The 13,531-nt window shown below is 45.6% G+C and overlaps 1 protein-coding gene across 1 annotated transcript in view; it reads right to left on the bottom strand.

The window, feature by feature from the left end:
* Positions 1 to 13,325, bottom strand: part of cdc23 (CDC23 (cell division cycle 23, yeast, homolog)) — a 37,223-nt gene extending 23,898 nt beyond the window's left edge. The window contains exons 1-2 of the mRNA XM_028813193.2: positions 13,205 to 13,325; positions 7,081 to 7,153 (exon numbers count right to left, since the gene is read on the bottom strand). Of these exons, the coding sequence (XP_028669026.1) occupies positions 7,081 to 7,153; positions 13,205 to 13,299 (168 nt within the window). The 5' untranslated portion in view covers positions 13,300 to 13,325. The remainder of the gene's footprint in view (positions 1 to 7,080; positions 7,154 to 13,204) is intronic.
* Positions 13,326 to 13,531: the final 206 nt, after the last annotated feature.

Below are 13,531 nucleotides of genomic sequence, written 5' to 3'. Positions count from 1 at the left end.
TCGAGCCCAACATACACAAACAGTTTTTTAATTTTACCAATTTTTCATCATTTATATACAGTGATTTGCCAAAATTGGCTCAGTGGATAAGCATCTCTAAGAAAGACTCAAAGTTTGATTCTCCAGCAGACAAACACACGTGTAACGTTTCACTGTGCTTAGAGTTTTCCGAAATGAACCTGAATGAATGTCACGTTCAACTTTAAGATCGCAGGTTTGATCCCACTCTGTCACTACGTCATTTCTGTCAAATCACCATCTCACCCAAGTGAAGGACTGTGTGGCATTAGGGTGGCTAAAAATATACAAAAAAAGATTTAAGTGACACGATTTCATTAAAAAATTGCACTAAAAAAATACTTTAATTTTGACTAAAAATAAAATGGTGGGGCGTTCATAGAAGAATTAATTTAATTCAATTGAAATGCATAGATTCCTTAAATGATTAAAATAAATAAATAAAACAAGTCTCCAATTCGAACCATTATCCTACATACTTTAGTTAACTTTTCCATGGTGTGTCATTTTCTTCCCATAGTTCAGCTGGTTAGAAATCTCCCTTTAACCAATCTAAGCAGGTCCCCGTCCGTCACGAGGCCCACCCACACAGCTACTGTCACTCATGTCTGTCAGATTTTAAAACCACCACTTACTCAAACGTCTCCGAGATGTGACAGAAAAACCAAAGAGCTGACAAACACTCAAAGGACTGTGACGACGCGGGTTCTGCTCCACTGCTGCCATCTCCCTTTTGGGAGCTCTTGAATCCGACACCGTCACTAATGTCACCGGATGAGCTGATCAGCGAGGACACAACGAAGCAAGGGGAAGGTGCAAAGTGCTTTTATTAAAACAATCCAACAAAACAGTGTCCAAATAAATATTGCAGCGCTCTCAAAAGAATGTTAATAAATAAATAAGCCAATAAAACAGGGCTGAGGCAGTGGAGGTTCCAACAGCTGGAAGCAGTCCTTTAAAACATCTGCTTCTCCCAACCACGCTTTGCACCGAGGGAGTCGCCTTACCTGCAGCTGACCTTCTCCTACTTCTGCTGGTCTGGTGGCTTCCCGATCCCTGGCTTTGTTCTGCTCTCCCCAGACCGAGACTTGGCTTCCCCGGCGACTAGGGCATCCACCTCCCAAGCCTCCTGACTCCCGTGGTGAGCCATCTTCCTTCCGGTCACGCCTGCTCCTCACCACTACCGACTGCCCCGGGTGCCAGCTGATCACCCTGCTAGGGCTCACTTCTTAGCCGCTTTCTGCCGTCGACACTGAGCCTGCCTTTGCTCGCTCCTGCACCTGATTTCTGACGCCTTCTTCTCTCCCCCCCCCCCCCCCCTCCGCACTCGCGCTCCTACTATATAGAATGGGGTCGTGGCTCAGGTGTGGCGATTAGCAGTTCCCGGCTTCTACTGATGTGGACGATTCCTCAGCTGTGCACCTAAGCGAAGAAACGCCCGCCTCAAATAGCATTACAGAGAACCTCTCTGGCCAGACTACCACGCTCCCTCTATAAGGCGGCGATTATCTATTTAAAAACTGAGCTTCTTCATCTGAGCTGAGGACCCGCTATACCACAAGAACGTGCAAACTCCACACAGGCAGCGAGTAGGCAGGCTGGCGATGTCTGGGAACTGGAGCACCAAGCCACCGGCCAGTTGCTGGTGTTTTAAGGTCTTAATTCACACCGTTTGGATGGTTTAGCTCATGTGTTCCAATGGCGCCCAGAATTGTCACTTACATGTGTATCAAGTGAAAGTCAATGGATCAGTAGGAGAGAATATGTTGGGAATCTCCTGCAAGTCCATGGAGTCTCACAGAGAGGGCTATGGACAAAATCACATGGAATGGGCACAGCGCTTCACATGGAGACGCATTTGCAAAACTTCAACACCATCTGGTAGTTGGCAGCTGGTAGAAGTAAGTAAGTAAGTAAGCACGTATAAGAACACTAGCTGTGAAATTTGAAAAGACAACGGTCCTCAGTTAAAGTGCCATCACTTAAGCGAGCATAGCGGAAGTGCTTTTCCCTTTTTTATTTATTTTGGGCAGGCAGTGCAGAGTAGAGTACAGTAGTGTAGTGTAGTGTAGTGGTTTAGGCTTTGGCCTTCAAATCTTAAGGTCCAAGGCTCAGTCCCATTACTGTCACCGTCTGCCCCTGAGCAGGTCACATCACTTCCCTGTACTCCAATTGGAAAAACAAAAGAAATGGAACCAATAAGATCTCCAAGGTTTTAAAGTCAGCTTGGGTAAGGGCATCAGTCATAGAATAATAATTTTACTGTTATTAGATCCTGGAGCCAGTTGCTTTTGAACACAGTATACACAATTATTCACAAGTAAACACATTCCTGCTTATTCTAGCGACTTGGCATTTGTCGATGGCCACATCAAAACACAACAGGAATGCGTATTCTTTGGAACTAACCCTGGTAATTCTTTATGCCCCCTTCTGAAGTGCCATACAGCCGTTATCATGCCGCTCACTCCCCCTCTCACGCAGCTGCCCTTCACCCCCTGGCTACTCAGCCACAGCTCCCAAAACTCCACAGGTCAACCAAGGGATCATCGTTTATGTGCTGATGCAGTGCTCCATACTTCCTGGGAGTTCCAGCACACTCCTCGTTATTTGTGAGTAGTGCTTCACAGCACCAAACACTGCCCAGGGGTCCGGCACCCTCCTGCTTCTCCCCAGCTCATCGTTTTTGTAAAAGTGCTTCACGCCAAGAGGCCAATGAGCAGAATAGATAACCAGGACAAACGCCAATCTGCACCCAATAGTGCCAGTAGTCAGCAGCAGGTGGAGGGATTAGCTTACCCCTGAACATCGATATAGTGAAATGTCCTTTCTTAGCAGATACCTAGTGCCCTCGATGTACCATCCTGCCAAATTTCACCTTTTTAACTAAATGGGAAGTCGTCTATACAGCAGATGTGAAATGGACTAACAAGAAGAGACGATTCAGTCAGTCCAGCTCTGCGTGTTTAGCTCGTAGCTCAGTTGTCGTCATATCTCATCCAGATCGTCTTTTTAAAGACGTTAAGGTTTCTGCTTTCACTACATGACTTTGTACCAACTTTATCATGGACCCAATTCTAAATAAACTGCTCAAAAAAAAAAATGAAAGGAAGACTTTGAAAACACATCAGATCTCCTGCTGGCTATCTCTACGGATATGGTAATGTGTGAGGAACAAAAGGAAGAAATGAAAATGGCTGAGGGACCCCCAAAAACCAAAGTGAAAAAAATGATGCAGCGGCAGGCAACCTCATTCATTGTGCCCAAATTTCACTGCAGCAACTCCAAATCATACTCCATAGTTTGTATGCCAAACAATATCGTAATCAGACTCTGGATGGTGTCCTGGGGGACCTCCTCCCAGATCTGGACCAGGACATCACGGAGCTCCTGGACAGACTGAGGTGTCAGATGGACCGAAATCATAATGTCCCACCCAGAGGTGTCAGGTGAGTGAGTGTGGGGGTGAGGGGGGGCATTTAATAGGATCAAATCCGTCATCCTCTCGCCACATGAGGCCGGGCATTGTCGTGCACCAGGAAGAACCAGCATTAGGTCTGACAATGGGTCCAAGGATTTCATCCCAATACCCAATGGCAGTCAAGGTGCCCACTGTTGTCTAGCCTGTAGAGGTCTGTGCGTTGCCCAATGGATATGCCTCCCCAGACTGACCATCACTGACCCACCACCAAACCCATCATGCTGAACGATGTTACAGGCAGCATAATGTTCTCCACGGCTTCTCCAGACCCTTTCACATCTGTCACATGTGCTCAGGGTGAACCTGCTCTCATCTGTGAAAAGCACAGGGCGCCTGTCAGTGGTGGACCTGCCAATTCTGATATTCTATGGTAAATGCCAATCGAGCTCCAAGGTGCCCACTAGAGGACATAGTCGGGCCCTCAGGCCACCCTTATGAAGTCTGTTTCCGTTTGCTCAGAGACATTCACACCAGTGGCCTGTCTGCCTGCTGGAGGTCATTTTGTAGGCTCTGCCAGTGCTCATCCTGTTCATCCTGTTCTTCCTTGCCCAAAGAAGTAGATACCAGCTGATGAGTTAAGGACCTTCTACGAGGGGCTCTGCCCAGCTCTCCTAGAGTAACTGCCTGTCTGTCTGTCTTCTGGAATCTCCTCCATGCCCTTGAGACTGTGCTGGGAGACACGACAAACCTTCTGGCAATGACACGTATTGATGTGCCTGCCATCCTGGAGAAGTTGGACCATCTGTGCCAGCTCTGTTGGGTCCAGGTATTGCCCACCTCATGCTACCAGTGGTGACACTGACCGAAGACAAATGTAAAATGAGTGACAAAACAGATGAGGAGGGAAAAATGTCAGTGGCCTCCTGTTAACCCATTCATTCCTGTTTTGGGGGTCGTCTCATTGTTGCCCCCCCTCTAGTGCACCAAAGCAGCTGAAACTGATGAACAAGCCCCTCTGCTACTTGACCGATACTCGGATTCAAAAGGGGTCCTTTCATTTTTTGGAGCAGTTTATTACAACCAGTCAAATACACAAATAATCGGCCCCTGTAGGAGCGCCAAAGAAAGAAATCCTCCGAGCAGAGGGAGAAGCAAAGAATGACATTCACAGCCCATCACCTGGGAATTGATCTTAAAAGAGTGCAGAGCAGCACACACACACACACACACACACACACACTTCACTGGCGTCATAAAGGGAATGAAAAACATCTGAGAAATCAATGCAGAAGGCATGGAGCACGACTGGCCGCGCCAAAGTGGGCACAGCCGGGTAAGGAAGATGAAACCGTGTGGAAGAATAATTTTAGGGTAACGCAGCATTCATCTTTAAGAAATAGCATAAAGGGTTAATAGATGTGGGAAACGAGATAAAGATCAAGTGAACAATAATAAGTACACTGAAATATAAGAATAAAATACTGAGATGGTCAAGTAAAGAAGAATGAATGAAGAAGAATGTACCAAAAAAAAGGCTGGTGAGATATGCACAATGAACTGAAATCAGCAAATGTCCAATAAACAACGAGAACGGATAGTCGTTATATGCACAGAAACTTCAAGGGTGGTAGCTCCTCTCAAAAGGTACAAGAAGAACCAGAATATAATATAACAGACTTTTATTTTCTAGAAGTCACTTGGATGGAAACCAACAAACCAACCTGATTGACACTGGATGTAAATTCAGTTTACAAAATAACCCTCCATCCTTTGTTTCTCAGACCATTCTGACCAGGATGCCATCATCTACATGCTACACCGATCCCTCTCCCACTTGGACAGAGGCAGTGGTGCTGTAAGAATTATGTTTCTGGACTTCTCTAGCGCCTTCAACACAATCCAACCTCTGCTCCTCAGGGACAAGTTGGCAGAGATGGGAGAAGATTCATACCTGGTGGCATGGATCGTGGACTATCTTACAGACAGACCTCAGTATGTGCGTCTCAGGAACTGCACGTCTGACATTGTGGTCAGCAGCACAGGAGCGCCGCAGGGGACTGTACTTTCTCCGGTCCTGTTCAGCCATCGGACTTCCAATACAACTCGGAGTTCTGCCACGTGCAAAAGTTCGCTGATGACACTGCTATCGTGGGCAGGAGGAGGAGTATAGGGACCTAATCAATGAGTTTGTTAAATGGTGCGACTCAAACCACCTACACCTGAACACCAGCAAAACCAATTAGCTGGTGGTGGATTTTAGGAGGCCCAGACCCCTCATGGACCCCGTGATCATCAGAGGTGACTGTGTGCAGATGGTGCAGACTTATAAATACCTGGGAGTGCAGCTGGATGATAAATTAGACTGGACTGCCAATACTGATGCTCTGTGCAAGAAAGGACAGAGCTGACTATACTTCCTTAGAAGGCTGGCGTCCTTCAACATCTGCAATAAGATGCTGCAGATGTTCTATCAGACGGTTGTGGCGAGCACCCTCTTCTACGCGGTGGTCTGCTGGGGAGGCAGCTTAAAGAAGAGGGACGCCTCACCCATGGACAAACTGGTGAGGAAGGCAGGCTCTATTGTAGGCACGGAGCTGGACAGTTTGACATCTGTGGCAGAGCAACGGGCACTCAGCAGACTCCTGTCAATCATGGAGAATCCACGGCATCCACTAAACAGGATCATCTCAGACAGAGGTGCAGCTTTAGTGACAGACTGCTGTCACCGTCCTGCTCCACTGACAGACTGAGGAGATCGTTCCTCTCCCAAACTATGTGACTCTTCAGTTCCACCCGGGGGGGGTAAACGTTAACATTACACAAAGTTATTGTCTGTTATACCTGCATTGTTATCTCTTCTTTATATTTCTCTTCTGGTTCGTCCTGCTTCCACTTCAAAACCGGTCCCACCCACACGCCGCCGACACGGCATTTCTTAATTCCTATTTGTCCTCTTCCATGTCATGCACTATACTGGCCTGCTGAGCGTCACACATCCAACAAGTACTTGAGGCGCTGCCACGACAGTAAAGTAGCTTTACCACCTTTGCGGGAGCCACCTGTGTCTTTACAGCAGCTTCTTACACAGCAAACATCACAAGCTAAAAATGATCGTGAACACATTCGAGAACACAACTCTTCTCTAGTGTTTGCTTCCATGGGTGCACAGATAACTCAACCTCCTGGTCACGGACCACACACTGTTTGAAAATACACGGGCAAATGTATCACCAAATCTCTCCACTATACGCTAACACTTCTACCTCTCCAGGATATGGACAGTTGTATGTTTTTGACACAGCGATTTCTGAATTCCTCTCCCACTGTTTTCTGTTCCCATTCTTACACCACCGTATGCTACGGCAGGCGTCGGCTAGTCACTCTTTAATTTAATATTTTCTTTATCAGTATGCTGCTGCTGGAGTATGTGAATTTCCCCTTGGGATTAATAAAGTATCCATCCATCTATTATTCCGATCATTCTGGCCAGGCTGCTTTCAATGAAGACATTTTGCCGAGGAGTAATTAAAAGATCCAATGAGCAGCTTTTCTCCTGCCTGATTACTGACTTGTTCTGTCAGAGGACGTTTGTCTCTTTCTTTAATAAGATGTTAAATTTCGACCACAACAGACATACATACCTCTGTGAACTGAGCCGGAGGAGGCAGCTTGCTCAAAGGTAGTGGCTCAAGACAGAAGGCCAGCTCAGATGCCCTAAAACAGATAACATCAGACTTTAATTATTAGAGCGCCTTTCAATCAAAAAAGGAGCACAAAACAGAATAAACGATAAATGAGAAGGGAAAGACATCTTTTAAAAACAAACCCCCAGAGAGACTTACCGAGTGAGCGGCCAAACTCTCAAACACCGACTAGCCAGGGGCTTTACACTCTAAAACACCAGGACTGCATTCATGTGCACAGAACAAAGGAGAAGGGTCAAAGGAGGCAACACCCAATAGAAAATGTCAAATAAAATAGGGTTTACAAAGTCCCCACTGTGTTTAACATCTGCAATTCAACCAATAACGTTTGAAAGAACAATCAGGCTTACCGAGCCTGCTGAACAGAAACAACTTCATACACAGACATACTAAATAATGACAAACACAGAGCAGAGAGGGGACAAAAAGCCAGCAGGGCAAGTGGGCCAGCACCTCTTTACTCTCGTTTTATTGCTTTCATTTCTGGTCTTAATGGGACTCCATGGGTGGGAGAACGTTACGCGTCTCAAACAGACTGTGATACGCCTTGACATTCAGCCGCTAGCACTGGCCTGCGGTGGGGACACTCACCAGGCACTGGGCCCCAGCCCTCAGAGTTACAAACTGGACACTCAAGCGCCCCCTATCCCCCTTAGCTCCTTAGGCCAGCTCCTTGGCTCATCTATGGGCAGAGGGGAGTGGCACACTGCAGGAAGTGTCAACAAGGACACCCGATTGACTTTAATGATGGAAGAATTAATAATAGTAATAATAATACATTTATATAGCACCTTTCCCACGCTCAAGGCACTTACAGAATATAAGAATTTACTTCCAAAGCTTTGCTGCCTGGCAACATGATGACCAGGGGGTGTTACCTGTGTGGCGTTTGCATGGTCTCCCCGGGTCTGTGTGTCTCACTGTCCCGAGATATGTGGATTATGTGGACTGGCAATGCTAAAAAGCGTGTGTGTATGTGTGTGTTAACCCTGTAACAGATCAGTGCTCTGCCCAGATGTTACTCCTGCTCCACACCCGATGTTTGCTGGGATTGGCTCCAGCCTGCCTGCAGCTCTGCACTGGACAAAGCAGGTTTAGAAAATGGATGGACAGATTGTCTTCTTCATTTTTAATAAAGACTTGTATTACTAAGATGAGTTTTTAATGCTTTACTTTTGTAGTCCTAGGGTGTTGTACCGTGTTAGCCATTGTGAATGTAGTGACAAGTCAAGTAAAATGAGACCTTTTATTGGCTACTAAACAAGACAATTACAATATGCAGGCTTTCACATCTCACCTGAAGAAGGGGCCCGAGTTGCCTCGTGAGCTCACATATTGTAATCTTTTTTTTAGTTAGCCAATAAAAGGAGTCATTTTACTTGACTTGTCAAGGATTTACTTTTTAAATTGTCCTCATCAAGTAATGTGTAGAAATGCACACAATACAATGCATAAATAATCAGATATTACGTTTCCCAAGAAATGAGGCCGAAGGAAGACCGTGAAAATGCCACATGCTGTACCAACCTTCTGCACTCCTTTCTATTCTTTGTGAATAACATGGGCATCCTTCTACAAAAACCACCTGCATGGCGGCGCTCTCTCTCTCGCACGCGTGCGTCTGACAGGTCTGTTGGAGTCCGCTAGTAACGGAGATGTTCAGCTCTGAATGGAGCAGACTCTGAAAAGTGACTTGATGTCACACAAGAAGCAGAGCCCCGCCAACACAGACCGATGATCATCGCTTCAGGGGGCAAATTAAGACCCTCACAGCAACATTTTTAACCTGCTGTTGTCATCTTTGCAGAAAACAACCAAAAAGGAAACTACAGCAACTCAATTGTGAGAGGATGGAAAGCGGACATGACAGAGGAGCTGTACAGCTCTACTTTGGTAACGTCTGGTAGCAGGAGACAGAAGAACACTGTGACCTGCCTCTAGGAGAGACCACCCTATAAAGAGGAATGATACAATATATACACATACTATGTAGAAACAGCAAATAAGTTAAATCTAAATGGTAAAGGGGCTCACAGTGGGTATCCCAGCGACCCTGTGTATGGCATTAAGTCTGAATTCCACCCCAGTCACTCCCAATGTCGAGTTTGAATGTTTGTTCGGATTTCTTATAAAAGTCTTAGGGTCTCGGGCAACTTTAAGTTACCCTGATGGGTGAGACTGCACCCTAAGATCTGATGCTGGCATGATAGGCCCCAGTGCCCATGCACCTAAAACTGGTATTTAACCAGCTCATAAAATGGCAAGGGATAGTCAGATATCTAAAAGGAGGAAAATCTAGAAGAGTCATAACTATGCAAATTGAAACTACGTGAAGAAAATGTCTGCGGTGGGCTGGTGCCCTGCCCAGGGTTTGTTACCTGCCTTGCACCCTGTGTTGGCTGTGATTGGCTCCAGCAGACCCCCGTGACCCTGTAGTTAGGATATAGCAGGTTGGATAATGGATGGATGAATGAATGAAGAAAATGTAAAATTTGTATTTCCCCTTCATAATAAAAAGTGCAAACAAATATAAACAAAACTGAATGGACATGAAAATGTGAAATATGGGGACAATCCAACAGAGTCCAGCTGCAGAAGAGACAGCCTGAGGCATCGGACAGATTCAGCGACCCGAGACATTCTGAGGCCTGTAAGCCGACGCCCCTGTTAGCGGCATCTCTTTTAACCCCACCCATTCCCAAGAGACACTCCCCTTTTTCGCCACAGTACTGACGCGTATATTAAACGCACCTCCTCTGAGTTCCTGCTCTCAAACAAGTGGGCTCGGTAGTTTGGAGATTTTGATCTCCGCATTTATTAAACTTCTAAACTATCGGGGTCTCTCAGTTCTGCATCCGAAGTAAAACCACAGAATGGATGTGTCTTTTCTTATTGGTTTTATATAAATATGTGAAATGCTTCCAGAAAGCATTTGATGAGGTGCCACATGAGAGACTGGGCATCAAACTAAAAGAAGTGGCAGTGCAGGGTGATACAAGTTTCACTTTTTGAATGGAAGTACTGAAACAAATCAACTTTGTCATGATATTCTAATTTTATGACCAGCACCTGTACAGGTATATATATATCATCTTCTATAATACGCTACCATGGCTGTTCGTTTGTCTGTCCAGGATTTTATATCACCTGTAGCTCGCAAACCGCTTCACCTATTGACTTGAAATTTGATACACATATAGTACGTGACGTCTACTATCGCTTTCGGGGTGATGATTTTATTACTCTTTTTATTTTTTTTTATTGTAGAATCAACTCTCGGCAGCGCGCAGCAGGGCGGCCGTGCGGCGCATACGTACGAGCGCCGTTCTCATTCTCTACCACCTTCGCTAATCATTCTTGAGGAAGATTGAAGACTTAAGTGCCAGATTAAGTGAAAAATTAAAGAAAACGTACTAAGTAATTGCAACACAAAAACTAACTTAATCAGTTTTAACGCGAAAAGATGCAGAGGAAAGGAGAAGCAGTGGGCTGCTAGGGTGGAGTACAGAAGAGCTGCTCAGGAAGGAACAAACACATCAACCTCTGAGCAAACGAATGCTAAACGTACACAAGGAGACTATGAAAACTAGAAGTCAAGTGTATTCGCAGTGCACCATTACGGATATAGATCTATAAATGATTTAGATATGAATATAAGGAACAAGCTGGTGAAGTCTGCAGATGATACCAAGATAAGTGGATTAGCAGATAATTTGGAATCTGTTATATCATTACAAAAGGACTTGGATAGCAGACAGGCTTGGACAGATTTGTGGCAGATGAAATTTAATGTCCGTAAATGTAAAGAATGACATGTGGGAAGTAAAGATGTGAGGTCTGAATACACAATGGGCAGTCAGAAAATCGAGAGTCCACCTTATGAGAAGAATTTAGGAGTCATAGTGGACTCTAAGCTATCGACTTCCTGACAGTGTTCAGAAGCCATTAAGAAGGCTAACAGAATGTCAGTTTATATAGCGCCTTGATGCGTGGAGTACAAGTCACAGGAGGTTCTGCTTTATAACACATCGGTGAGGACTCATCTAGAATACGGTGGGCAGTTTTGGTCTCCAGGCTACAGAAAGGACATAGCAGCACAAGAAAAGGTCCAGAGAAGAGCGACTGGGCTGATTACAGGGCTAGAGGGGATGAATTATGAGGAAAGATTCAAAGAGCTGAGCCTTCACAGTTTAAGAAAAAGAAGATTAAGAGGAGACCTGACTGAAGTGTTTAAAATGATGAAGGGAGTCAGTCCAGTGGGTCGGTGACTTTAAAATGAGGTCACCAAGAACACGGGGACACAGCTGGAAACTTGTGAAGGGTGAATTTCGGACAAACAGGAAGTTTTTCTTTACACAAAGAACGACAGACACTTGGAATAAGCGACCAAGTAGTGTGGTGGACAGCAGGACTTTAGGGACTTTCAAAACTCGACTTGATGCTTTTTTGAAAGAAATAAGTGGAGAGGACTGGGCTGAATGGCCTGTTCTCATCTAGATTGTAACTAATGTTCTAATGTGCATTTTCAGAAGTCAGCTAGGTCTAGAGTAAGTCTAGGTAAAGCAACACATAACATTAAAAGTGTCCACTGAATCCAATTAGTAAATCATTTAATTGCACACTTACACAACAGGTAAAAATAAATGTTGCATTTCTCACATAAACCCAAAAAGGTTTCTGGCCTCATAGTGTGTGAAGTGCTCGAATATGTTGAAGGCCTAAAACTGTCCTGACTCTGCAGCTGGATACTTCTTGGAAAATGTGCTTCCTGTTCATACAGATGAATATTTTTAAAATGCCAAAGTACAACTTCACAACACACACTTTTAGAATGGATTTCAACATTACTTCAACATAATAACTTCAAAAAGCTGCCAATTAGCCAGAATGTATGGACGGTCAATTACAAGTGTAACAGCTAAATCACCATACTGCCCTTACCTACTGTCGTGGATTAATAGGCAGACCACAATCTGCAATGCCACAAAGCTGTCTGTGAAAACAGGAGAGAAAGCCATACCGCATTCCCCTTGGGAGGCTGAGGGTCCCTCGGTGTGGGCAGAACGTTGCTGCATGCGTTCTACCAGTCTGTGCTTACAGAGGTGCCACTTCACATAATCTTATGAGGGCAGTTACATTTGAAAAAGTCATTCCAACAGACTTAATAGGTAAACGTGGAACGCTGGCAGTGCCCTTAGGACTGGCATGGACTCTGAAGGTGGGCACAGAGAGACACCGTGGGGAACCCCTTCAGCACAACCCAAGTGTTCCAGGGAGTGTCACCGGCGGTGTTTTCCTTTCAGACCACAGGTCAGTAAATAAAGCCGATGATACACACGCACTGTACTGTATATGGAAGGCCCTGTTCGGACTTGAGTGGGGCTGCACGTACAGTATAGCTGGCTGATGTCGGTGTGCATTTCTTTCATTAACACTACAATTTCCTTCTGGGATCAGTGCAGTTTTTAACTAAAATGAAACACAATGACAAAAGCTTTTATGACAGCAAATTCATCAGACAAACAACTTTAAATTATAACTATCGCAAGTAAACACCGACGAGCAGACGGGCATCGCCGGACTTCATGTAATTGCAGTTTTAATGCTGTCTGTTATTGTTTGGCACATCGATACAAAAAGACGTAAACTGCTCGAAGTTAATGCTTCAAAATAAGAATACAACACCTCCGGACCTTCTCGTATCGATAGTTTTTGTCCACGTTTCAGTCCCACAGTCTTGTGGTGTTGTCGCACTTCAGTCCATTCCTTTCTCTTTCTCGTATCTTTTCCCTCGCATGATCAACTGCCTTTCCACGCGTTTCCTTTGACCCGGGTGTGCAGAGCCTTTCCCCTGCCATCCCCTCCGTCTCTCAGTCTCCCATTCTCTAAGCCGGCCCGGCCAGCGTCCCCTACCTCAGCTCCTCACGAATTCCCGCTACTTCCCTGACAAGACGGGCACTCCTTGCTCGTTTGCCTTATTTCCGTGTCACTCTGTCCGGCCCTTTGTTAAACACGCGCTCTCGCCACGGTCCCCGGCCTGTCCCCTATCTTGGCACCTTACCATTTGCAGCTGTGCGCCAGTCCGCGTTCTCTGCACAGAACTACGATTCCACACAACTGCCGCTTGATCTCCACCAAGTCCATCTGCGCCGCCATGTCTGAAAACAATCGGCTAGCCACTCAGCGCAGTGTCACGATTCACGTGGAGGTATCTCTAATTGTTATTGGTTGTTGGTGACCAATTAGATTACAGCTTTGGGCCGGCGGGTAGTATAGACCCCGCCCACTTAAAGAGACCGCCAAACTTTAGGTCTGTGCGTCGTGGGGCTGCTGAGGTGCACAATGACGACCGACCGACAGACAGACAGGAAGGGAAGGTAAGTTCGTC

The sequence above is a fragment of the Erpetoichthys calabaricus genome, chromosome 11 (assembly GCF_900747795.2).
Source record: "Erpetoichthys calabaricus chromosome 11, fErpCal1.3, whole genome shotgun sequence".
NCBI lineage: Eukaryota > Metazoa > Chordata > Cladistia > Polypteriformes > Polypteridae > Erpetoichthys > Erpetoichthys calabaricus.
Note: the sequence above shows the minus strand (reverse complement) of the source record. Positions and strands in the feature narration are given on the sequence as shown.